General features: G+C 39.0%; 1 protein-coding gene across 1 annotated transcript in view; it reads left to right on the plus strand.

Moving 5' to 3' along the window:
- Positions 1 to 26,699, plus strand: part of LOC105932237 (collagen alpha-1(XI) chain) — a 118,578-nt gene extending 91,879 nt beyond the window's left edge. The window contains exons 46-67 of the mRNA XM_036138458.1: positions 2,735 to 2,842; positions 8,071 to 8,124; positions 10,230 to 10,283; positions 10,395 to 10,448; positions 10,658 to 10,711; positions 12,904 to 13,011; positions 13,192 to 13,245; positions 13,331 to 13,384; positions 13,763 to 13,816; positions 16,720 to 16,773; positions 18,090 to 18,197; positions 19,510 to 19,563; positions 19,761 to 19,814; positions 20,619 to 20,726; positions 20,871 to 20,924; positions 21,018 to 21,053; positions 21,171 to 21,224; positions 21,862 to 22,123; positions 22,303 to 22,415; positions 22,591 to 22,659; positions 22,819 to 23,052; positions 25,087 to 26,699. Of these exons, the coding sequence (XP_035994351.1) occupies positions 2,735 to 2,842; positions 8,071 to 8,124; positions 10,230 to 10,283; positions 10,395 to 10,448; positions 10,658 to 10,711; positions 12,904 to 13,011; positions 13,192 to 13,245; positions 13,331 to 13,384; positions 13,763 to 13,816; positions 16,720 to 16,773; positions 18,090 to 18,197; positions 19,510 to 19,563; positions 19,761 to 19,814; positions 20,619 to 20,726; positions 20,871 to 20,924; positions 21,018 to 21,053; positions 21,171 to 21,224; positions 21,862 to 22,123; positions 22,303 to 22,415; positions 22,591 to 22,659; positions 22,819 to 23,052; positions 25,087 to 25,233 (1,941 nt within the window). The 3' untranslated portion in view covers positions 25,234 to 26,699. The remainder of the gene's footprint in view (positions 1 to 2,734; positions 2,843 to 8,070; positions 8,125 to 10,229; positions 10,284 to 10,394; positions 10,449 to 10,657; positions 10,712 to 12,903; positions 13,012 to 13,191; positions 13,246 to 13,330; positions 13,385 to 13,762; positions 13,817 to 16,719; positions 16,774 to 18,089; positions 18,198 to 19,509; positions 19,564 to 19,760; positions 19,815 to 20,618; positions 20,727 to 20,870; positions 20,925 to 21,017; positions 21,054 to 21,170; positions 21,225 to 21,861; positions 22,124 to 22,302; positions 22,416 to 22,590; positions 22,660 to 22,818; positions 23,053 to 25,086) is intronic.
- The last annotated feature ends 838 nt before the right edge of the window (positions 26,700 to 27,537 follow it).

The following is a 27,537-nucleotide window of genomic DNA, read 5'->3' on the forward strand; positions in this document are numbered from 1 at the left end:
CATTTCCATATATTAGTTAAAATAGCACATGTGCCAGCTGGAAATGCGGCTGAACATCCTCCACACATGGGGAAAGTCCTGCTTCTATGATAGCTGCTGGCCTCGGGGTAACTAGCAGCTCATTGCTGAGAATAATAAGGCCTTACCAACCATTCCAGGAAAATTGTGCTGTCTGGAGGGCTCTGTGGGGGCTGCCGTAGACCTGGTGAGACGGATTGTTGTACGCAGCAAGAGCACCCATGCTGAATAGAAAATGATTTAACAGTTGTTTATCCTGGTGAGTCAATCTGCCTGTGTACATTCATGTCTTCACAAGTGAAGCCTGACTCATGCTGCGTAGTCTCGACATAATTTGCTTTCATTAAAACATGCTTTTAGATCTGTCTGTGAACTATATGGGCAGACTTTTAATTTAAGAAGGCATTAGCGCCTGAGTAGAAAGTGAATGAATTTCTGTCTAAGCTTTTAAACTTTTTAAGCATGGATGTGATTAGCACGCACAGTGCTACAGAAGGGCATCATTTTCGTGAAATGTGCCGGTTAAGCTTTCTTGAACCAGGATGAATAAGGCACAATTGGAGAGCATGTTATTTTATCGTTTTTTTGGTCCTATTCCAATGTCGCACAATTCAAAAAATGTAGAAAGTATTCCGAAGAGACATACTGGCCCACGTTCTGAAGTTAAACCACCCAAAACGTGGCGCACTGTCTCACAATAATTTATATAATCTCTAGTTTTCCAGACAAGCTGTTAACCACATTTTATGGAATTTAAGTTTTCCAGTTTTCCAGACTGTCAACAAGTAATATTTAAATCCTGAATGTTGTTTTTGCAAAAACTAAATTTTAGCGCCACCTCCTGGGAAATATGTTAAAATTTAGTGTTTAGTGTAGAGAAGGCCAGTCAGAATGTGTATATATTCAACTGCCTTTTATTTTTAACCAAAGATAATCGTGGCACACTTATGTCCAACTAAATAAAGTCCTACTCAGTGCAATTTAGTACGTATCAGTCCAATGTAATTCCAAGTGCAAGCGGTCACATTTATTTTGTATGAAATAAGCCTCCAACGATGATATTTTAGCTAATATGTTAGTTAGCCAATACATTTCTTTGTTTGGAAAAAAAACGCTTGATTCTGCTAAAGTACGTCACTCTATGTTCAAGCAGTTAGAATGAGATTTTTATTTTGTGATTTGACCTGCAAAAAAACTGTTTGAAGTTCTTATTGATGATGTTTAATTTAAAGGACAATAGCAATAGATTATGTCCCTTCTATGGTTGTTAGATCTCCTTGAATTAAAATATGTCTTCTTGCTTCATAATGGGAAAATGGGAAAATAAAAGTGTTTCTTCTTCACTTTGCGCAGCCATCCCCAACCCTAGCAGCTGTCTGATAGAGCTGCAGTGGCCAATACAGTCTCAATTTCACCGTATATGTCACTGGACAGGATAAAAAAACTGTTAGATTGCCGGGTAAAATCACATATCCCATAAATATCCCAATAAAATCTCATAAATATGTAAGATTTACAAAATGCAGTTCTAATCATTTATCAGGAGACGGATAGTTTGGATTTGGACAACCCTTGTTATGATATTACTGGTGATGCGTATTTAATATACATGAAAATCATATTTTTGTATGGCTCTGCCCTTTGTGAAACCTGGAAGCATGGGAGGCACCTTGGACATTTACAGTGTTGCATTGTGTTGGTGACTTTTTAATGGGGCGAGAGTTCCTTTAAACATTACACAGAAGGAGTCAGAGGCAACCCTTGCAAAAGTAAATTAAGGCATTTGAGCTATGAATGCTGTTAGAAGGTGACTTAACAAATTGGGCAGAGTTTAAATCTAAGCACTCTAACATCAGACACAACTCCGCTCCCAATCTGCACAAGATTAGATTTGCGACTCGGTTTGTTAACGCGTCTCTAAGCTTTAGGCCACTTTGTCTGTGACTTTTCTTTTCAAAGCTGCACTCGTTTTCCCCATAATCACCTAACATTTCCCTCTAAACTGTTCTGCATTCAGCACCATCGCCCGAGGCTCCCTACATGTCCCAGGGCTCAGCGAGAGCTCCTCTAGCACTTTCAAGTGCTGACACGTGTTTGAACTGAAAACTCCCAGTCTGTCAGCATTTCCCTCTTTCCCCACAGTCTCGTCTTTCCACCCTCTGCAGCTCGATGCACCTCTGACTTCAGAGAAGTCAGCATCTTTCACATACCATAACCCTGTGGCAATTCTTTTCTGCATCTTGCTTTTTCCTGATGAGAGTCTCTAGTCGGAAAGCCCTGCGGTTGCACGGCAAAAGGGCGTATCATTGAGGTGTTGCCTCACCTTCGTCCAGTTTTGATTCAAGTTTTGGCTTCATGTTTTATTCTCAAAAGGATCAAATAGCTTTCACCGTGCAGCTTTGCCGTATGCTCTAAATTCCTTTCAACTGCAAATGTTTAGCTTTGGAAAAAGCTTTTGATGTGATCGGTATTAAAAACTCTACGAACACAAGGAGGTTGAATGTCGACATCGTATAAAGTCAATTAGGCAACGTAGCGTAAACTGTTGCCGCGTGTTTCTCTAATTTGTACTTTGATGTATTTGCAGGATCCGTGTGAACTTAGATATACTTTGTAACCTTGGGACGTGCTAAGAATAAACGGTTACAAGTGTTTGATGTGTTGTGTTTGCTGCTGCCACGGCTAATGAGATTTTATGAACCCTGCCCTCCCACAGGGCAGCGACGGTGAGCCTGGGCCAAGAGGACAGCAGGGCATGTTTGGCCAGAAAGGAGATGAAGGACCCAGAGGATTTCCAGGGCTGCCGGGACCCATCGGGCTGCAGGCAAGTCGCCATCAAATCTGCTGCTTTTTTAGGGTCCACATTTTCCGTTCTCTACCTCTCATTCTGCAAACACACAACACCCGAGTCACGTTGAGCTTCGTCCCGTCGGGTATGCGTGTACCTTTTTATTCAGTTGATGCCATCGATTTATTTGTTTGTTTTTTTTACCTTTATTTATACAGGTTGAGATCCATGATCTTATTTACAAGAAAGAGCTGCAATAAGATTTCCTCCAAACCCATTCAACCTATGGCATTTCATCTCCCCCTATACAATTCATCAAAACAGAGCATATTTTATTAATGCAGCTTGTGACTCCTAATAGCATTTTGTTTTGCTGCGGGGTAAATAATGCTTTACCCGCTCAAGGACTTCCCTCGGTAAAGATGAGGCTGAAAATCCATCACCATCGTCAACGTTTTTGTGTTTTCTATTGAAATTACTGAAAAATTCATGCGGTAAACGTCTATCCCGCAGTGCCCTTGGTCCTGCAAAAGACCCGAGTCCGTATATGACAAAACATTCAGATCTACTTTCCCATGTTGTCTCTCACGAGATTGGCGGAAATTACACACAAGGTTCATTTCCAAGAGGATCTGAAACACCACGGGCTTTGTGTATTGAGTGCACTGGCTGAGAGTGATCTGCGGGCTTTTATCAATAATTGATTCACAGTTTTGTTTTCCAACTCAACACGCGTTGAGCTCTAGTTCTCTTTATTTTTAATGGCAGGAGTTTAATGATTTCTGATGCTGTCATCACAGAAGCAACGTTTATCCATTTGCGAATGAAAGCATGATGCAATAGGCACAATATGCACCCTGACTTAATTCATTCCACTCAGGGGTTTTGCAGGGACGATCACACCATACGGGGTTTAAAGTTATAGGAGAGGGTTAGATTAGTAAAAATTCACCTGGAGTACCAGTGGCCCGTTGGTTAAAAATAATTATGCCTTTACAAGGGATTTATCCCCACTTATTAGAGATACTTAAAGGATAGCTTTCCCCCTAACTTTTCAGTCTGAGATTCATTAAGACAGGAGTTGACCTGAAGGTGTTTGGCACATTTTCATTAGGAGTGTCAATAAATGTGGCTGAGTCATTGAAAAGCTGAACATGAAATCCTTTTCATGCTTGCATGGTATTTTTTTTTTTTTTTTTTACTTTTTGCCTCTAATGTGCAGAATTTTATTCTTCATGAAATTCCATTAGATAAAGATGTTTTTAAATACCGGTAGTATAATGAAATGTTTCTGACACAATGAAAATACATACATTTAGGAACTGATGTCTATTTATGGATGAAAAACTAAGGAGTAAGAAGCAGTGGTGAAACCTAAACTACAGTATGATAAACACCAGCTACACCATTGATGCTGTCGATATTTGGATCGATCTACCACAGCCACTAGCAGAGCGGCTGTGCTGAGTCTGTATGGGCTGCTGGGTGACTGCAGGATAACGCTCAGCCTTAGGTTCTGTTAAAGATTTGACCTCTGATGTTCTCAATTACGACAGTATTCCCATTGAGGACTGGACAAACAGAAACAGCAGTAAGTTAATGTTGAATTGGGTTCGGAAGGTTATAATCGGTTAACACAAGTGCATGTAAAAATCTAAATAGTGAATTAATATGTAGTATATTTAAATACTTTATGTATTTCAGTAATCCAGTTCCAGCATATTCAATAGATCAACACAGATCCACATAGAGTATATTCCAAGCTAAACACTAAATTAGATTTCCTCCAAAATGAAATAACATCAAAGCAATAAAAAAAGAGTTTTAATGCCGAAATATTACTTTGTGGCCAACGCAGTAATGCGAAAGACCGCCTTCCACACAAGTGCAAAACGTACCAACCCCTGTTGGCGGTCCTTGGCGGACTCCAGTTTATTTCCCGGAACGGAGCACACACTCAATGATAAAAGCTTATTTAAAGGAAACAGCTCTCGAAACAGAAACCACACTTTAACACTTCTAATCTGAACAAGCCAGATAAATGTTTACAGTTCAGCGCTGAGGCTGTTGACGGGTATTGACACAAGAAAAAAAAAGGAATAGGCCTAAGGAAGATCGAGCCCCAAATGATGGTTGCATGAGTCTTTATAGAAGCCAGGATTCTCCTCCAGGCTCCTCCCATTATCGTTCGTAGAAAACGTGTCACCACTCAGGTACTATCTGCCAAACTGTGCAATAACATAGAGTCCAAGACTCTCCAAGAGTACAGGCTGCCCCGAGATAACTGACCCATCCATTTGTCCACATCTATGTATGTCACATCTGTGACGCACACTGTGTCTGTGAATCATCTGTTATTTTCCCAACAACAGCTTTCAAACAGCTCCAACAACCTATAGCCTCATGTAATGTCTAACACAAGGAGGCCAAGCCACGAAAGGTCACCGCTAATGAAGATGGCGGTTCACACAGAGCTGTTTTCGGCTGTGTGTGAACTTAAAGGCGAATGGAAAGAAAGCTCTTGAGAATATTGTACACAAGCATCAGGGATTAGTCACAGCCCTGAGAGGACTGTGAAGCTAATTCCATTCATTGGCTTGAAATAAATTCATGACGCGTGCATTGCAGCCAGAGTCGGCTTCAAGAGCTACCACACACAGACATTTACAGAACATGAGCTAAAACTGCCATGTTTCTTGCAATAAGCCACTTCTGAAGCAGAGACAAGGCCAGACGCCTCTTACCTGGAGAGGGTAAGAGGTTAAAGAGAAAATGGACCGGACTCTTGCTCAGCGGTCATAAGTCAGTCCTCTTTTCAGTTGACAGTAAATCGTACTTTTCATTTTAAACTTAAGGTCCCAATTTCTGGTGGAAGAGTGGAGAGGCAAAGAATCCAAGTTACTTGAAGTCCAGTTTGAAGTTTCTACAGTCAAGCATGATTTGCTGAGCCTTGTCGTCTGCTGGTGTTGGTTCCACTGGATAGGTTTTAAGTCAGAGCAGCTGTCTACCAGAAAAAATTAGAGCTTCCCTCTGCTGATCAACTTTATGGAGATGTTGATGCCATTGTCCAGCAGGACGTTTTACCTGCCCATTCTATCAAAACTACCAAGACAAAACTGGGCTAATATAAACCCTGTCCTTAAAATTAACTAAAGATATATAAATGTTTAAAACACACCACTCTGTGTCACAAATCTATTTAAGTCTTATTTGACTTTAACTGAAGTAAAATACAGTTTCAATTATATCCTTTTTTATTGCAAATTACTTGTATCTTACCTGCAGTAGATGCATATCTTGTAATTTTTTACTTTATATCCAAATAATTTGGTCTTGGGAGCTCAAGCTAATGGCGAGTGTAAGAAGGGTTAAGCTCAGAGTGGACTTCTGCCATCTTAAAACAACTAAAATCTGTAAAACATCAGAGCAGTTTGTGTAAACACTGTGTTATGAACCTTTAATCTATTGTCACATTTGGACAAGAATGCCTTTTTCTATAGTATGCATTGCATCTGCTTAAATGTTCATGAAGCAATGTTTCCATAAAGCACATTTTAAAAATGTAATTGTTTTACAACAGTTAAAGTCTGCTTTGGTCCTGGTTCTTTTCAGTCTAGCTGTCAGCTTTAACATCTGGAACCAAATAGTGTAGTTTTACATTAAATGACGGCACAAAGGTAGTCCTCTACTCCTTGTAAGATATTAACTGCTTATAACCTTTCAGCAGAATCTCATCTCAAAAACGTCAATAAAATAGGAGTTTATGAAATAAAAGCGAAATATTAGCACATTGATTTATTTAAGTTTAGTTTAGCTTATAGAAACTTCCTTTGATAGCAATGAATAAAGAAATGTTACTCTTCAGAGTACCTCAAAGTCAATTATCCAAGGACCCACTGAGGATGAAATTGGAGCAAAGCTCCATTGGTCAATAGGGCTAGATAACATTGTTATTAAGTGCAATTGGCTTTTAATTGAGCATAATGCACTTCATCTCCACTCTTTTCTTTCTTTATTTATTTTTGGCTAAGCTGCCCTTCAATACACAGCAGCAGCTGCTGCAAGTCCAGCTTTTCAATGCAATTATCTGCAGCATTAATGATTTTTGACCAGGGGGAAGGAATGTCTTCGCACTGAAATCCTTCCATCAATTTGTGCAGAGTTTGCTGTGGCGTACTGGAGTCTCCCCGAGAGGATGAATCCTTCAGATTAAGAGGTTACGACGAGGACGCAGAATAAAATAAATATCACATTTGTTCATATCACGGTGTTGTTATAATTCAAGGCTAGAGTGGAAGATGGAGTGAATGCCAAGTCTGAACATGTATTGATTTTCTATAATGTGCGCTCAAGGATTGTTTGCGTAAACGTATATATATTTTTTTTGCTAATTAAACTCACAGTTTATTTTCTGTCTTATTCATATCCTTCACTACATATGTTTAATAAACAAGGGTTACAAGTATAAAATGGATCAACATAGTTTCTTCCATTATACACGATGAAGTATTATACAAGAAATGAGTTTATGCTTAATTTATTTTCCCATTTCAACAACAGTCTTGCCAAGAAACCGCAAAACCGAGCTCTGAGTCAGGGTACATTAAAAATTGACTACAGAGCTACTGTAAATCAACAAAATAGGCAGAAACGACTTACATGTTAAAGCTCAGATTGATATCCACGTCGTTTTGCTTTTGCAGCCCAATAATTACAGCTGCTTTCTATACCTTTACGTGTTATGCATGCTCCATCATTGGGGTTTGGCTAAAACAGCATAATAACTGCAATTATCTAGATAGATAACGAGGAACAATGGAAAGTGACACCTTCTTCAGCCTCTCTACACATCTACCTTTCTGCGGTGCGTTCAAACTCGCTTTGTTGAGCATGACAGGATCCCTGAGCTGCATAATATGCAACGCCTGCACAGTCGCATTCGTTCCACTCCGCTCCGACGTAGACGGATGGAGTTTCCACCCTGTAATTTACACAAGCTGATTATACCCAAGCCTCCCATACCCTTTAATTACAATAGGTGTCCCTTTTGACTAATTGTGTGTTTATGCTCTGGAGCTCTGTTAGTATTAATGCACTCTCAATCGCTTTGCATCCCAATGCCCTATTTTTCAAAATGTGTCATCTAAAAGTATCTGGTAATGAGCGGCGCAAATGTATGTTTGTGTCGCTGTCCATGACGTCTTTAATGTGGAGGCCTGCCTCGTTTTTACCGTATTTTTAAGCAGTATTTGTCACCTTTGCAGGGCTTGCCCGGCCCTCCTGGTGAGAAGGGAGAGAACGGAGACGTCGGGCCGATGGTGAGTGCAGCAACTATGGCAACTTTTCTCTTACAGCATTCTGAAATAATCTTTACACGGAGCCGCACTTCAGAGGACTGCTGGTTGTTTGAACATTTTGATTGGTGGTTGAGTTTGGCACCTCAACAAGGAATGCATTGATTTTCATTTGTGGGAAATATCTTGATTATAATGTTGAGCTGAAGCGGCAAATAGCTTTATAGGGCTAGTGAATTGGAGTTTTCTATGATGGTAGCATGCATGTACAGCAAGCACATATGGGTACGTTTCAAATAAATCCATAATTTTTTGTAATGTAGTTCAAAACATAGGAGACACGAGATCAAGTAAAAGCTTTTTTTTTTTTCCATAAATGCTGTGGTATGGCATACACAATCAGAGAAAAGCTGCTGACCAGATCGATGTTGAGCCCTAAAAGATCGTTGTTAAAGAAGCTGGTGGCTCAGAAAGCTTCGTATCAAGGCGTATAATGGGAAGTTGTGTTAAAGGAAAACAGTGTTTTTTTTATATTTAAATCCTTTAAAGCGGTCTTATGTAATTTTTCTGGGAAACTAAAATTTTGGATTGATGTTAACTGTTATTCATAATGATAAAAAATCAAACATATCACTCAGCGTGTGATATGTCTACCATTTGATGTTCATGTTTTAAATTTGAATTAACAAAAACCTTTAGCCTTTTTCAGCAAAATATTAACTTGCTGAGATGCACTAGTTGCTGTAGTTAAAAACTGTTGGGTTAAAAATCCAGTTTGGGATATTCTGCTTAACCAGGACTGATCCGTCTCTGGGTTAATTTGACAAAACACCATTAGGTTATGGGTCCGACCCGACATGCCAAGGTCAGGTGTCACATGGGTTTACAGGGACGAAGGTGTAGCTTAAAGGCTACATGAGGGATTTACAAAAATAACAACCTGGATTTTTAAACTTGAAGATTATAAATTTAAATGAATTATTTTTCTGTTGCATTTTGGAATGAAATTAGGTGCCAAAATTAATGCTTAGTTTGTAACAATCTATACAATTAATCAGATTTGTTGTCGCCAGTTAATCTCTGGTTAGAATAACAATAATAAATTATTGATTGTTATTATTGCAAGGAAACTTAAAGTAAACGTTAATATTGCTTATTTGACTGCCTAACATTATGACCAGTTTCTTGTCTAAAGTTTAAATGTTGAACCAATACCTCGTTTTCCAGTGTCAATCAAAGTCATTGTTACATGTCAGTGGCTTTATTATAGAGAATAGTTTTATTCTTACTATGTTTGATTTCATCCTGTGGAAGAGGTTCAGTAAAGTCTGATCAGGTCTTTTTTTTTTTTTCAAAATGACAAAAATTTAGGGGTGATGGGGAGTTTCTAGTCTCTTCTATAACCAAACAAACCCTGTTAGTACTTCTGACCCAATATTTTCAGAAAACTATGTAAAAACACAGTCTACTATGCACAGATAAAAGTATGTTGAAAGTTTGACACATCTTAATGCTAATATAATCCAAAGGTGGGACCAAGTTGTTACGTCCCAAGTCTTTATAATTAAGTCCCAAGTCAAAGGTCGCACGTCTCAAGTCGAGTCATAAGTCAGGACTAGCAGGTTCTAAGTCAAGCTCCTATAGTTTGAATTTTAAGTCATTAATAAGAAGTCACGATAAGCTTTCTCTAAATCACAATAGATAGAAAAAAGGTTCGTCTAAATTTTACAAAACATCTAAACAAATCCTTTCTGTAAATGTCTAATTTCTGCCTTGAAGGCTCTCAGCCCTCCTAAGGACTGCCGACTTGTTCTTTAATGAGAGCATTGAGTCATTTCAAGTAAAGACACTCAAGTCAAAGTCAAGTCACGGGTCATTAGTGTGTAAGTCGAAGTCCAGACAAGTCTTCTCTGATGCGACCAAGTCAAGCGTCTAGTCGTCCAATCTGTGTCCATTCCTCTATTATGATCATAGCTGCCATGTTTTCTTGTTTGTGCTCTTACATCCACAAAAAAACCCCATCAAAAAACAGTTATTTTAGGTTTTATTCCCCCTCTGTGTTACAATGGAAAACAAAACTGCTAATAAGTCCAGTGGCACCAAGTCAATCTGAACACTCTCTCTGACAGGGTCCGCCAGGTCCTCCCGGTCCCAGAGGTCCACAGGGCCCCAGCGGAGCTGATGTAAGTTCAATTTGGATTCTGATGCATTTCATTCTCCTAGGCTTCGATATAAATAGAAACTTGTCAAACAAACAATTTGTAATACTTTAAACCGATGTGATTTGTCTTTAGGGTGCACAAGGTCCCCCTGGAGGTATTGGTTCAATGGGAGGTGTTGGTGAGAAGGTAAGAACCAAGCAAACAAAGACTGTTCAGTGCAAATGTGATGTTCTTCCCAGCGTATGCAGTAGAAATGCATTTTCTTTATTTCTTTAGGTATATTATGCCCCAAAACCAAAATATTTAAGGAGTTCGTCATTCTGCGTTTAATTTGCTGTACCTCAAAGCATGATACGTATGTGAACTGACACAGTTTTTTAAATGTCATTTTACAGGGAGAAAATGGTGAGGCCGGTAACCCAGGACCACCCGGAGAGCCTGGTATTCAGGTAAATTTAGATTAGTGCCACGTTTCTTTTTGCCTCATTCCAGATGGGATTTTATTTTCTCAAACAAAAAAACTCTGATGTGCATTCAACACATGATACAACAATCAAGTAGCCTAACCTGATGTTCAAAGTGTCGCTGGTGTTGAAGTGTGAATATTAAAAAAAATGTTAATCCAATGCAGGCTATCTCGTTAATTGAAGAATCTTATTTTCAATGTGATAATTTGCATCATTGTCTTCCATTTTACTAATCTGGAGTTTTACTTGCCAGTTTTTTTTTGTTTTTTGTTTTTTTGCATCTGCATCTGGGTTCAGGGATGGATCTTGATTTTGGTTCAGGGAAAAAAAAAAAAAAAAAAGGTCCACCTCCCAGGTCAGAATAATAATGTTTGTAGAAGAAAAAATACATAATTTGTGCCTGAATGAGCTTTTAATTACTTGTTTTGCATGCTTGGTCTACATGGAGTCAGTGACCTTTGCTTCGTGATAATTTCCATTTGTGCTTTTGGAGAAACAGTCAAGTCAGACTTTTGGAATTAATAAAGAGGGGTGGCGTGTAGGAACATAAATAAGATAATTTTAATTACTAATTTTGTAAATTGGTTAAATTATTAAAAAAAAATTTTTTTTAAGCAACACAAAACCGATGGAAAGTGGCTTAGGTTTGATTCTGGGTTTGACAGTGTTGTGTAACAGGGATTGAGGGCGTGGCCTGGGGGGTTTGAGGATCAGGTGACCCCCCCAGGACCCCATTCATGCATGTTTGTGCTGCTCTTTGGTGGTACACCTCCTTAAAGGGGGTATACTATTTATCAAAACCAACAAATCAGCAGGTCCATTTTTTTTAGATGAGTGCATTTTCGCGGTAAATATTTTTCCTTTAAACCAGGGGTGTCAAACATACGGCCCGCGGGCCGGATCCGGCCCGCCGAACAATTTAGTCCGGCCCTGTGGCTAAATGCATTATCACTATAAAAAAAAAAATATATATATATATATATTATTATTTTTTATTTTTTTTCCAGTGTCCTGTCTGGCAATGTGGCAATAAGATGCCACAAAGAGCTCATCAGATTTGACTTTCACAAGTGGACAAGATAAAAGGAAGAGAATGATAAAACAATTATTGAAAAAACATGTACTTCGTTTAATTGAAAATATGCAGTTCCTATATTGTCCACGAGGGGCGCTGTGTTTTAATTAGCAGATTAAGCTTCAGGTGTAGAAAAATTCAAATCATTTCTTAATTTTTATCTGTTTGATGTATTTTGTCATGCAGGACAGTGTTTTTAAGTTCCAAAAAAATATGAATAAATGTTTTTCAACATTGTATAATCACTGTGATCAGTTCTTATGCATAATGCACAAGTAAATGTTTAACTGAGTAAAAGTGTTGTTGAAATTGCACATACTTTTCTTAAAAATGCTGAGGTTATTCATAATATATTGTGTAAAAGTGAAATTAACTTAATATAAAAATCAACAAGTCCACATTTATTAGTTCTATTTAATCTTGCAATGAGTTTACTCGTGTGGCCCTCTTGAGATCAGATTATGCTGAATGCGGCCCCTCAACCAAAATGAGTTTGACACCCCTGCTTTAAACTGTTGTAAATTAATATTTAATACTTGGATTAGGTGCTTAACTCTCACGGTTGTCATTGGTGCAGGCAGAAAGTGGCCACGGCTCACCAGCGACTAAAAACACCTCGTCCTAATCGTGGACGTGAGGCTCCTTGTGTGTCAGTCCATCAGAGGGTATTGACGTGTCCGCCTGCAGCCTCATATGTGTTTACAGTGACAAATAGACCCAGTGCAGCAGTGCAAATCAGGGTCAATATTTAAGGTTCATTGCTGGCAGTGTCTGGAGAAGAGCTCGTCTCTGATAGCTCAGCCGATGATTTTGGACCTGCAGTTGTGCTTCAGCGACGCCTCTGAGCCGTAGCCAATGTGTTAAACGTCCATTAATGCCATCAGTAGAGCCTAATCTGACACTATTATGTGGTTACATTTTATGAACTGTATACTTAGTTTAGTCTAGTTATAGTTATTTTATTTGCTTTTTTCTTATTAGCGGCTCTTGTGCTTGTTCTGGTATTAGCTGTGGTGAAAAATGTAGCCACGCTTGTCATGCAGAGCATTTTTGGTTTTCTGGTTCTTATGAGGAGAGCTGTGATGCAATTTTTCCTCAGGGCCGTCGAGGAGAGACTGGTGAGAAAGGAGAAACCGGCCCACCCGGCGCCGCCGGACCACCTGGTGGGCGAGGACCCCCCGGAGACGACGGCCCCAAGGGAAACCCTGTATGTGGGCTGTTCTTACACACGCGTGCTTTCACAGAGCTACAACTGATACATCGTTAGAGCTGTCAGCAATTTTCTCACATTTCTCAGTTGAGCTGTCTGCTGCCAGAACCGTGGTTGACACGGTGAGACACGTGTGAGTCAAACTCAGTCTTCTCCGTATCTCGATTTGTCCTATAGGGCCCTGTCGGCTTCCCAGGAGACCCGGGTCCCCCTGGTGAGCCTGGTGTTGGGGTAAGTGCTGCATTTTTCCTTTTTTTTTGTTTTATTATCAGGATTATGAGTGCAGAAATAAGTAAACCTTTGTGATTTTGTTTAGGGTCTTGATGGTTTAGCTGGTGATAAAGGTGATGATGGAGAGCCTGGACAACCAGTAAGTCTAATTTGATGATTTTTTTTATTTATTGCCTATTTTTTTGTTTTGTTTTTTAAATCAACATTCAGGATTATTCTGCTTTCTTTATATTTGGAAAAGTTTACGAGAATTGTATGCATATTTCACAAAATAAATGCATATTTCCCTTTTCAGCATTTACTAAATGTTTCAAACCTTTAAGAAACATAATTAAATACATCTTTGACAGGAGTTGCAATGAGATGAATCTGATGAAAACTTTTCTAGCATGAGTGCTCAATATTCCTTCTTTGTAAGAGAATATTGTTCTTTTTCCAATCACATGCAGAGCTCATTATCTAACGCCACTTAATTTCTATAAAGTGGCGCTAAGTGTTCCTATATGCTCTAATGTAGGGTCCTCCAGGCCCATCTGGTGAAGCCGGAGTACCGGGGCCTCCTGGCAAAAGGGTGAGTAGTTGTCGAAGTGATGCATCAGATGAGATGCTCCTGTTCAGCTCTCGAGATGTTCTCTATTTTTAAAGTGCTCTTAGCGAGCCCCAAGCTACTTCATTACACACTGATACATATTTATGATCGTATGCTTTACTGTGCAATTTATTTTCCTGTGCTTCACCACAAATGGTTCCCATAAGAAGGCCAAGAATCTCCAGCGTTTGCAGTGATTGGAGATTGCAATCGTCCTTTAAGGAAATACAACATTTTATTTGAATTGGTACTGGCAGGTAGCTATTGGCCCTATGCGCAGAATGATTATCGCCTGCTTTGAAAAAACCCAGGAGTAATTTTCTATAATCTCTTGTTAGCCTAAAATAAAAAAAAATATGGCAATTTCCAAATTACCACAAACTCCCAATGGTGATATCCACTGGCATTAAGTCTATTAGTTACTTTGGTTTGATCAGAGGTCAAAATCTCATAAGAGTCGACAAGCCCAAGCAAGGATCAAAGCCATAATCAATAGAAATAGGCAATAATATAATCATGTGTAATGTATAATGAGTAAAATATTTGAAAAAGTGTAAACAACTATATTTTACTTGTGATTAGAGCACTTTTCTGAATGTGTTTCACTGTAATTCATTAATATATTCATCTATCATTCATATTGGTGTACATGATATTGATCATGATCGTACCCTGGATAAAAATTTAATCTAACTAATAACCTGACTCCAAAATCAATATAGAAAATGTGTTTTAGCTCTGATTTCATTAGCTTTCTCCAAAAGGTCTGTACTAACCCCTATATAAGTCCAAATATTTGTATTTTACTAGATCTGTAGTGTTAATTGGAAAATCTATTTGGTGGCATTATTTCTGCCTGTGCCAAAGGGGAAATTTCCGCCTAGTAAATATTAATTCATTTGAACATTTTCTGGTTAACAGCTAGGACAAAAGTCTTTAAAAAGTGAGAAATTCAGTTAAGTGGTATTTTATCACATTTTATGGAGCATTTAACAACCCACCTTATATTCATGTTGCCAACTAATTGTAGATCTTGAGCTAACTTTGAGGATCCACAAAAGAAATTTTCTTTTCCTCAGATATGAACAAAATTAGTATCACATTGAGATTTCTCTGGCTATAAAGTGCTTATTTTGCTGATAGTTCCACAATGCCCCCCCCCATTATTTTTCTGCTGTCTTGTCATCACTTTCTTTAGACTTTTTTTAAACCAATTTACAGTGTTAAAGGGTGGTAGATATGCACCAATGGACCATTGTGCGGACATCTTTCAAGCTTTGACCGGCAGATACCACTTTTAGGAGATTATAATTTTCTCAAAGAACCTAAGTATTAGATGATGAAATATAGTATTTAAAATATATATATCTAAGCTTTCTTCTTGTGAGAGGCCATTATTTATATTAGAAGCAGAAGTGACATCACACTGTTTCGGAGAGTAGTTGTGGCAAAACAGATTTTTCCTTTTTCAAAACCGACAATATTCACAGATTTTTATTTCCTTCCTTTTAGCACCATATGTTTAGTATTTAAACTGGTTGGCCATGCTGGCTTTATTAAAGCATCAGCTGTATTCCCTGGTGAATACCCAAATGTCAACATTTCTAAATCTAGTATGGTTTATGAAAGACGGGTTTAAACTCAGGAGGAGAAAACAGTGCGTTTGCGGTACGCCGTTCACCCTTCCTGTTATCTGTTTTTACGTCTTACTCTCTCTTCAGAATCAGAATCAGAAATACTTTAATAATCCCAGAGGGAAATTACAGCCTGAATGAACCACTGACATTTCTCAACATGACAGCAAATTGTTTCCTTTGGCTTCTTACAGCTGTCATCCCTTTAATTTCATTTTTACCGCTAACTTAATTTATTCATGCAACAGAAACATCACTTAGATAGAAATTGCCGCGTGATTGAGAATTCAAGCTTTTTTCAGTCAGTGAACACATCCTCAGTGCACATAATGCTCTAATACAGGGACATTATTTTGAGGTACTTTTTATAGGCTTTTGCCTGAAAACGATCGAATGTGACGCGTGGGCGATCTCAGCATTTTCCGTGATTAATTATTTATTTGTGGTGCTTTTTTTTTTATTTTTCAAGCTGAGAAGTTTGGCTGGACTCATCATACACAGTAGTTTACAATGTACATCTGGTGGCTTGACTTAAAATGCAGGCCAGGTAGGGTCGGTCATACATTTTAAAGACATTGATAAGCATTTTTATCCCCATAATTTGTATTCCTGCAGCTAGCGCTGAACAAATTAGACTCCGGTTCCGTGTCCATATTAATGGACTTTGTGATACAGTTTTTCATCCTTCACCAGGGTAATTCTGGCTAAGCCTCCCTCCCAATAGCTCCCTAAAAATTACTCCAGTTTGGTGCTCATTGATGCATGTACTTTAGCTCCTTGACTGTATTAGCACACACGCACACACACATATACACACAACAGTGCCTGCATACACACATTTGCCAGGGTTCATAACCTACATTGAGGACCTGTGGCTTTGGTTCATTCGATTATAGCTTCTAATGCCACATGTCAGCCCACTTACAAGGTTTTGACCAGAGGCTGTTTTGGGAAAATGCTGGTGCAGTTTTTTTTTTTTTTTTTTCCACCGTGTATTTAGAATGTAGGATGGTTTGCACGTACTTATGCTGGCGAACCTTTCAAACCTCTCTCTTTCTGAAGGTCAGAACATGCTTTGGCTTAATGATTAGTGTATTTTAAGGGCCACTTCTTTTCAGTTGATTTTGGATAACTCCACTCTAGATTAACTTCACCTGTAGCCCTGTTCTTTTAGATAGGATGCACAAGTTTGCCTTTAGGATTTAGATGAACAAAATAAATGTAATGCTGTCCGTTTGTTTTGCTTCTTAGGGAGCTGTTGGACCCGCAGGTCAAGAGGGAAGACAAGGAGAAAAGGGATCTAAGGTAAGTTCTAGTAATCTGGCTCATAACCATTACAATTCGCTTTTTTTCACTTTTTCTGGTTTCTAATGAGTTTGCATTTGGATATTTCAGACTGTTAAGATGCTACTGAACATGATCCTTAGATTTTAAGCCCCTATGTATTCTAATCAGCCTTAACCCTATGACTCCAAATGTATCGTTTTGATACAAATATTTCTAAAACCTCTATCTCCTGTATTTTTCTGAACATACAATTTACAATATACCAATTAATATATTTTACACACCCTATAAAAATGCATAAAACATGGGGAGAATGTATATATGTGGTCTATCGTAGCAAGTATGATGCAAATAAAATTAGAAAGTTTTAATGTTTTCCAGAGCAACCAAAAAAAGATTAGCTTTTTCTAAAATGTAAAGTTTCCTCACAGTTACATGTACCAGACTTTAAAATGTTGTAAGAAGTTTAGCTTATTATATTGCTTCAAACACCAGCAGCAATACTATGTTGGTTTAGTGTCATTGATCTGTGTTTTGCTTTATGTGGGACGATAAAAGTTGAATCACTTCAAAATGTCCCCAAAACTCTCTCAGGCTCACAAAATAGCAGAAAACTCCCGGATCTCCAGCTCTTTTCATCCAGTATCCTGCTGAGGTGTCCTATATACTTTTAAAAATCTGCAAATGAGCTATACGTGAGAAGCTGTGAGGTCCCTTGACAATCAAAATATTTCACTGTAAGATCCTTTGCGTTTGCATGAGCATCAAGGAGAAAATGTTTCTTTAAGGCCGTAAAGACAATGTTTGACTTCTGAGTCAGATAACCTGACAAATCTCAGGCATGCTTTCGCTCTTTGTTCCTCCTCTTATTTCCCTTCTTCTCAAACTCTCCCTCATACACACATACTCTCTCCACGTTTAGGTAAAGGATTAGAGGTGATTTGACAGAGACAAGCCAAAGCCTGGGGGGGTGATTTGAGACCGTCAAATCTGGGCCTAATTGGTTGTCAGAAAGGCGTAATCCCCACCATTCAATCATCCAGCTCAATACTGTGTGCGTCTGGAGCTTCAATACATGAAAACTTGATGTTTCTCCTGAAAATGTCTCGTCTTTTAGGTTGTTACAAATGCTCCAGTGCTTGCTCTGTTATCACTGGCAGCAGGGAACACTGTTGAATATATATATATAAAAAAGTGGTTTTGATAAAGTGATAGTTAAGATGTTATGAAGTTTGGATAAAGGTAACATGGTCACTGAACTGAATATATAATGTTGCTTTTTTCTGAATTATTTCCCTGAGATGGGAGCAGATTATAATTTTCTCTGTTTTCAGGGAGAAGCTGGAGCAGAGGGACCTGTTGGGAAAACCGGACCTGTGGGACCTCAGGGGCCCCCTGGAAAAGCTGGCGCCGAGGGTCTGCGGGGGATCCCTGGCCCAGTTGTGAGTTTGGAAGACACAAAATGTTTAGTTTTAATATCACAAGATTTAACCAGTGATTAGTGACACGCCTTAGATCACTGGTAGTTGAACTTCATCTTCAAATGCCCAAATCTGATTTATAGATGAGGTCAAAGGTCTGACGTGATCTGTGAAGACCGTCTCACCAGCTAAAGAAATAACCTTTTATGTCCACAAATATATGTGACTAAGAAGCTTATTTTTATTGAGTACAAATTCCTTAATTTTAAATGTTTGCTGAAAATGTAATTTTTAGAGAGTGATGGTAAAAATAAGTCTTTAATACAGTGAGAAGAAACAAATCACTGTTAATTTTAAACGTTTAATGGAAAGTTTGTGGCAAAAATCTGATTCTCAAAGGGACAGGAATATAGTTTGAGACTTTTTCTTTTTTAAGTCTATTTCAATTCAGTTTATTTATATAGCGCCAGGGTTTCCCCAACCGTATTATAAGCCTGGTGGGCAAACAGGCTTTACGATTTTAAGATTTAAAGAGACCGCACCAGAATTTGCTGCTCTCAGACACAGGGGTAGAAAGGGGGAAAGTGGGGCAACAATAATGAGGAATTCAGACCAAAGCATTCCCGTTCCACTTTACATAGACCATGTCATGGAAAATGTAATGATTTAAATGTTAACGAAGAATTGAGAAGTTGATATGTCCCCTTTAGACCTTGCACTAAGCCTTACCAGAAGAGCAGAAGCTGGTATATTTATGTAAACCCTATGCTTTTTAGGATGGGCTCTCAAGCTCATTTATGTGTGAAGTAAGATGAATTAATAGTTTCGGTTGCTACATTCAAGATGACCTGGGAATTTGGGACAAACACAATCCCGTACTAATTCAAAACTGGATGTACAATTTAATCGTCAGACATTGGACAATCCTGTATTTTAAGGGACATCTGTGATCCTGATTCAGCTTTCTCAAACATTACTGTTAGCTGGGCCTGGGCTGACCGGGGTAGAAACAGTAGTGATCAAAACAGCCTCCTCCATTTTTTACTGGGTTTTCTCTGTGAACATTAGTTTGAAGGGCACACTGCCACTCAGGCCTTTCAGAAATCCCAGATTTGTAAGATCAGATCCACTGATGACCAAATTCTGCGACATTTCCAATTTTCACACGTGTCCAGTTTGATCATTTTGTCTGTGTTTTCAGCTTATAGGAAACAAGGTGGCCTAAAACCAAGTGGGGACTTGGTCCAGATTATTTTGCTGTTTGGTCTGGATCTGGATAGTTGAAGATAATTTCTTTTTTTTTTTTTTTTTTGTTGTTGTTGTTTTTTTCCAGGGGGAGCAAGGACTGCCTGGTGCATCTGGTCAAGATGGTCCTCCCGGACCTATTGTAAGGCTTTCTTTAGTACCACTGGGCTTTTTTAATACGTTTAAATATTTTAAATGTCTTATATTCTTGCTATGGAAACCAAATTATTTTTAAAAGGAATATGGAATGCATAAGAAAGCCCATTTAAACCAAAGATACAAGTTTGCTGTGATTGCTAAACACGATTTGTGTCATTTGCACTGATTTGCCTTCCTCAGGGACCCCCTGGACTTCCTGGCATGAAAGGTGACTCCGGATACAAAGGAGAAAAGGCAAGACAAAATTTAAATTCTTATCTTACATGACTTTACAGTGCATTCCCCATATCCACTTAGGCGCCTTATCTGAAGCTTCCGAAGCAAGCAGATATCTAGGCCTGTGTGCACCTTCGCTTTGTTCGCTCCCTCCCAGCGAGATGAAAAGCAGCTCTGCTCTGTGAGGAAGTTTTTTTACTCGGTGATTTAATGCAGTAAATGAATATGTATAAGACCAAAAATACCATCGTTGTAATGCTCATTGGTTTAACGCCAGCATGCGGCATTCAAACGTGGATGATCATAACTCTGCACAATGGCAGGTGCAGAGACAGACCACAAACATGCTAATTATTTATAGGCAAGACTCTGGCCAAAAGTTTGGCGGGCCAGACACTGAATAAATTTGCAGGTGAATTTGCATATTTATTTCACTCTGTATCCCCCCCCCCCCAACCCTAACCCCAACTTAAGTGCCAGATACTCTAAAAGCAAACCGTTGTGGGTGTAACAATGTCCGTCCCTACACAGTCACTGGTGGCTGATATAAACAGGACAAACAACCACACACACTCACACCTAATTGCAAAGCGATTTGGAGAGAGCAATTACCCTAAGAGTCATGTTGTTGGACTGTGGGAGGAAGCCAGAGTACCCAGAGAGAATCCAGACGTGGAGAGGAAACACCCCAGGACAGGATTTGAACCCAGAACCTTCTTGCTGCAAGGACGGGGCTACTAACTGTGCCACTGTGTAGCGCGGTGTAGGAATGTTATTTATCTATCTTGGTTTGATGAAACAATGCTTCTTCTCCTGGTCCAGGGTCATCCTGGTTTAATCGGCTTGATCGGACCTCCCGGTGAACCCGGAGAGAAGGGAGACAGAGGTCTGCCCGGACCCCAGGGTGCTTCTGGTGGGAAGGGTGAACCCGTAAGTACCCCATCGGTTTACAGGAATATTAATTAATCTGAACATTTTTAATGGGATTTTGTGAGCTTATTGCCAAACTAATATCCTATTGCAGGCAGCAAATTATTAAGTACTATTTAATTTCATGTTGCTCTCTGTCATTAGGGTCTTGGGGGTGCACAAGGTCCGCTCGGGCCTCCTGGTCCTCCTGGAATTGCTGTAAGTCGTAGCTCTTGTTGACAAAATGATTTCTCTGTCCTATTGTTTTTTTTACTCTTGTTCTAACATTAGTATTGACCTGTTTTCCATCAGGGTACTCAAGGACAGAAAGGATCAAAGGGATCAGTAGTAAGTTATTTTTCTTTCAATAATAATTTTTTTCATGTCTTTCACATAAATGTTTGGAATAAAGTATTTGAGCATTTTTAACATCTCCATAATGCGTGTGTGCTTTTCTTTTTTTAGGGTTCAACTGGTCAGAAGGGAGACCCTGGACTCATAGGACCACCTGGACCCCCTGTAAGTTATACATTTACATTGGTTCTGAGTTTTAAACTGTGCTTAACCAAGAGTTAATTTCTTTAAAAAGGTAAAAAGTGACTACATATGTTTTTATTTATTCAGATGGATTTCAGTAAAACCCAGGGTGTCATTTGCCAGAAAGACCTGTTTTACACAAATAAATGTATAATATAAAATATACAATATACAACGTTTCAAATAAAAGCATTTGAAGCAAGCAATAAATTATTAAAAACAGGAACAAGGATCCAGTGGTTCTTTTTCCTTTGGCACTAAAATGTATTTATTATTTCTTAGTTTAACTTAGCTTTGTTTCCCAATTCTATATTTGCGGAAGGCACGATAAATGCTAAAGTCTTAGCTGCTCTGTTTTAGTTACATATAGGAAGTTACAGTGCGCTGTGTCACCACCACAAACTAGGGCAAGGAAAGCATTAGTCTGACACATTGTTAGTTAAATCAGTAAAATAGTTGTGGTTTGTCTGACACTAGGATAGAAATGACCCCTCTGATGTGCGAGGGTTAGCAAAAACTGATTTTTTTTCGAGTCACTTAGACTTTACAGAGCATATTTAATGATAACGTTTCACATCTTTAAGTTTTTACGAGCTCATTTTTACCCACTGTGCTGCAGGGTCCACCTGGCGACATGATCCAGCCGCTCCCCATCCAGCAGCCTGGCAAAAAAAGCAGGCGGCAGGCGGACATGCAGGGAGATGAGGCTTTGGCGGACTACGGCATGGAGGGGCCGGGCATGGAGGGAATGGACGACGTCTTCGGATCCCTCAACAACCTCAAGCAGGACATCGAGCGCATGAAGTTCCCCATGGGCACCCAGGACAACCCTGCCAGGACCTGCAACGACCTGCACCTCAGCCAGCCTGACTTCCCAGACGGTACAGTGGATGTGTCGTTTTTAACATAATTTATCAATTGCAGTAATTGGCAGACTATTTAGTAGCTTGGTTCAGTAAAACATGAAAAGGGTAACAAAGCGGGGAAAAGGACTAAAGAGGATGAAAGCTCTCGCAGACTGTTGCCCTGCCAGTGTTTCATGGATCTGCTTCTCTCTCAGGTGAATACTGGATTGATCCGAACCAGGGCTGCATCGGGGACGCCATCAAAGTGTTCTGTAACTTCACAGCAGGTGGAGAAACATGCATTTACCCAGACAAGAAATCAACAGGGGTGAGTATGCTCTGTTAGAATACTGCAGCGCACTGGTCATTTAAAGCTTCTGTGTCTCCCCTACGGGGCTGTTTAGTAACATTTGTATGTAAGAGCTGCTTTTTGAACACTGAAATATTAATCAAGGTTATTAACTTGATTTTTTCTTGGTGGTGGGGGCGGGTATCGGTTCCAGGTTAGAATGTCCAACTGGCCTAAGGAATCTCCTGGTTCATGGTTTAGTGAATTCAAGCGTGGCAAAATTGTGAGTATGACACTGATATAACTCTGGAAATCTCTGAAGCAAACATATTCAAAGTTTACAGTCCCTGCGCTGCACATCTATACGTCTCTCGTTCATCTTCTTTTTCTATCTTCCTTGTCTTCTTTCCTTCTGGTGTTTCCCTAATTTCGTTTTTCCCAGCTGAACTATGTGGACGCAGGGGACAACAGCATTAACGCTGTGCAGATGACCTTCTTGAAGCTGCTGAGCTCCTCGGCGCGGCAGAACTTCACCTACATTTGCCATCTGTCTGTGGCCTGGTACGACGCCAAAGCCGACAACTACGACAGAGCGCTGCGCTTCCTGGGCTCCAACGACGAGGAAATGTCTTATGACAATAATCCCTTCATCAAGGCGCTGATGGATGGCTGCTCGGTAAATACGCATTTTCACTCGCTTTCAAAGTTTCAGTTTGCAATTAAACTTTTTTTTCTTTTTTTTTTTCTAAATCCCGTGAAATCCCACTAATCCTCACAAACATGTAGAGAGCCACGCAAAAACTGTCAGAAAGTTTGTATTTGACATGGCAGAAACAGTCCCCCAATATACGCAATATCCCAGTTTAGAAGAAATTATATAATGTTATAGAAAAATGGTTGCTCACATCATTGCTCAGATTTATTGGAATAAAATGGAAAGAAATGAACGGAAAAATTCCAACATATTCATTTAGTTACACTGTTTTTGTTATTAGACACTTTATTCTTTAAGGATTGTTTAACATCTTTCATCACTTCTAATGTACTTCTCAAGGCACCAAGTTAAAAAATCTCAGACATTATATGTCAGTGTTCATGCCTTACTTAACTCATAGCTAAAAAATAAGAAACAAGAAGTTAGAATGTTGTTTATCTAACCCAAAAAATGAGGCCAGAGTCTAAGAAGTGGACAAATGTCACACAAAGATTTGGAATCTGACCTGACTCGTCCTCGTGCCCTGAACACCTAACGTGGACTTTTGTCCTGAACATTTCAACACTGATTATGTCACTTTGATACAATGTAAATACAAATTGATACAATGTGGGATTTTACCAAAATCCAAATTGCGGTTTATTTCAACCATCATTGCAGTTGCGATTTAATTTAGACCTTTCTCTTCATTAACGGCGAGCAACAAAAATGCCCTGTAGATAAAAATGTTTGTAAACAAGGACTTTTTATAACAAAAAAAATTAACTGTTTTTTATTAATCCAAATATTAGTGTTCAAGAGAACAGCTTGTTGAGTTGGACATCAGTCTTTGTTGAACATAGAGTGCAACCAACAATCAAGTCTAAGTATTCAAAAGTTTGACCAGTACGTAAAGCTATGGTGAGATTCCTGAATGTTTCTCGTGAGAAAGTATGATTATCTAAATTCTAAAACAAATAATAAAATTAGATTCTCTCATTACTGCAACTCTTTTCCCTTCCATGTGGAGGCAAAGCCACTTAAAACATATTACCGACCTAAAGACATTTGTTATCCATTAATTGTTACGTAGCCAAAAATTGCAGACTTCTGCAATTTGGAAATTGTGTTTTGTTTTGTTTTTTAATTACTGAATTAAATTTTACATATATAGCACCAATTCATGAAACATGTCATCTCAAGGCACTTTCCAAAGTCAAATTCAATCAGATTATACAGATTGGTCAGAAAGTTTCCTCTCTAAGGAAACCCAGCAGGTTGCATCAAGTCTCTCCAAGCAGCATTCACTCCTCCTGAAAGAGCGTAGAGCCACAGTGGACAGTCGTCTGCATTGTCCGTGGCTTTGCAGCAATCCCTCATACTGAGCATGCATGAAGCGACAGAGGAGAGGAAAACTCCTCTTTAACGTGAAGGAAAAACCTTCAGCAGAACAAGGCTCAGTATGAACGGTCATCTGCCTCGACCCACTGGGGGTTAAAGACAGAGCAGAGACACAACAAGCACAGAAGCACACATTGATCCAGGAATCCTTTCTACTTTATATCTTAATAGCGGATGATCTGTCTTCCCTGGATGATGTCACAGCTAACAGAACACCAGACCAGGTGTACCTATGAAGAAAAAAAAAAAATAATAACTCAACACGCAGCCTCTAATGTCTAAAATGCGAGCTTAAAAGTTACTACACCCCTGCTAAATTAACATGTTGATAACTTTAACCCCAGGATTCTGGAGATTTCCATTCATTTCTTTTCTTTTTTCATTTGGATGATGTGAACAGTGATATGAGCAACCAACTTTTACAATATATTATTCCCTGTAAGTTTTTGGGTGTTTGTTGTGAGTCGGTTGGCTGAGGTAACCATGGAGCATCAATTACTGCTTCTCTTCTCAAACCTCCAGCTGGTACTGAATAAATATCTGCTTTGACAGATAACTGAAATTGCCCCGAGGCCATATGGTGAATACATTTCTTCTCATTCTTTTTGTGTGCAGATGAAGCACGGTTATTCAAGGACAGTGTTGGAAATCAACACACCTCGCATTGACCAGCTACCCATCATTGATGTTATGCTGAATGACTTTGGGGAATCCAGCCAGAAGTTCGGCTTCGAGGTCGGCCCAGTGTGTTTCCTCGGCTAGACGAGTCCGTCTCCCCCTCCCCCCCACCAGCTGAAGGACAGGGTCAGAGATTTAACCGTAACACCAACATACAGAGAACCTTTAGCCACCACCTATTCTCCCCACCAAAGTAAAAACCTGTTTTCCTTTATTGCAAAGAAGATCCAACAAGCTTGGAGAAAGTGAAGCGCATGCCTTGGCCCTGCCTTAAAAGTGCTTACCAGGGGAAGGTCCTCCTCGCCCTCGTAGGGCTAGAAACACGTGACTTTTACTTGTAACAGGAGTGACATCAGGAAAAGGACTTTTCATACCGTGGTGGACAGTGGCATACTTTCAGCATTGAAAAGAGGATCCACTCCCCCTAAGCCCCGCCCACCCCCCACCCCTCCTCACCCAAATCCTTTTTCCTCTCTGTATGCTCCAAGTGATGCTCTGAATACAACCACAGAGGTGCTTTTGTGCAGAATCGCAAAAACACTTAAGGTGCTACAAATAGTGCATTTGATGAAACTGTAATTAATATTATTTGAATTTTGTACATTACTGTTCCTCTCTGAATCCATTCGTAAACCCTTGCATGTGCTTCTTCAGTTTTAATTACATTTTTGGTCAACATTCCTAGAGTAAATTCATTGAGGATATTTAAAGCTTTCTTAGAACACGTTTGGGAACATCAGTGGCATACATTTGACCAAAGCTTCAATTTGTAAGTATGAATCGGTCCTTTTGTAAATATGATGACTCATAACCTCTTTCATGAGCTTAGACATCAACTGGAACATGACTTTGAACTAAAAAGAAATCTGCTAATGTATCCAGTAGGAAATTAAGCCATAATAAAATGAGATTATAATATAAATATTCTAAGAAAGGGCTTATTCTTCCAGTTGCTATACCTCAGTTTCCTTTTCCTATAAAAATCTGAACATGTTAGACACAGTCAAGTTTACATTTTCTGTGGTTTATAATTAAGAAAACTAATATTTTTTTGTGTTGGTAAAGTATGTCCAATTGTTTTCACACAGAGAGGCCCTGTGGATATGTCCTTTTGTAGCAATGACCAAAATGTTTTGATGTGCCCTGAATTGTTCATTTAAAAAAATATATATTAAAATTGGGTTCTGAAAAACATTGGGTTGACCGTTTGTGTTGTTGGCTGTTTGAGTTCAGAAACAAGTAGTCTTCGCTTTTTGTGATTCTGCTACAAGACTCATATGTCCATCCTTTATCCTGACAGAAAAAGAAAGAGAAGTGATTCTTTTTTGTTTATTTTACTGATCCTTCCAGTTCTTTTCCATTTGTTTTTTTTCTTCTCTCAGACTAAGATTTGACTTGGATCAAGATCTGTTTGCATCTTAACGTTCTCGGCTTAAAAAAACTCTGACAACCAATACTAAAAAGCCACTTTTTAAAAGAACCTGTGTGTTTACAGTATGTCTAAAACCTATGTACAACTGCAATAAAGGTTTGGTGCTTTGCCAAGTGCACATTGCAATCCTTTTGCATTCACATGCAATATAAATTGTTTTGAGTGTAAACTGGGGCTGCTCTATAATGCTGAAGTGCATACTTTCCCAGTTCACACTGAGATCAACGGTGAATAACAGCATGTCTCCTTCTACTGTGGTTATGGCTACCTAAAAACACAGCAGGTCCAGGATTTGGCTGATTATGCTACATTTAGAACAACCCAAAGTAGTCAAGCCTCTTAAACCTTTTTATATCTTGTTACTTTGCACTCACAAATATTGTATTTGACTGGGGTTGTATCTGATAGGCGAACACAAAGTAGCACTTAATTGTTGAGTACAAGGAAAATGATATGCTGTGTTGTTGTTTTTCATATAAGAACCATGCCTTTTTATTGAGGCCATATTTTATGATACACCTAAATAAAGTCCACACAATACACCCAAAGACCCCGATATTTGTAAATGTACCCAATCTGTTTATAACATAATCTAAGCATGTAAGGCAAGGCGGGTTTATTTGTAGAGCACATTTAAGTAACAAGACAATTCAAAGTGATTTGTACATGAGAAGAAAATAAGAAAAGAAAACATACAGAGGAAAGTATATTGAAGCAGAATAGTCTGGATAGGTTGGACTACAATCTCAATCTAATGACGTTTAAGTTAACATTCAAAAGCAACTCTAAACAAATAGGTGTTTAACCTTGATTTAAAACAACTCTGGGTTTCAGCACTTTTATAGTCTTCTGGGAGTTTGTTCCTGATAAGTGGAGCATAAGAACTAAATGCAGCTGGAGTGTTATGGAGCATGGATCAATCTTTTATCTAAAAATGGAAAAAGCAGGTTTTAAGT

This window comes from Fundulus heteroclitus, chromosome 6 (assembly GCF_011125445.2).
Source record: "Fundulus heteroclitus isolate FHET01 chromosome 6, MU-UCD_Fhet_4.1, whole genome shotgun sequence".
Taxonomy (NCBI): domain Eukaryota; kingdom Metazoa; phylum Chordata; class Actinopteri; order Cyprinodontiformes; family Fundulidae; genus Fundulus; species Fundulus heteroclitus.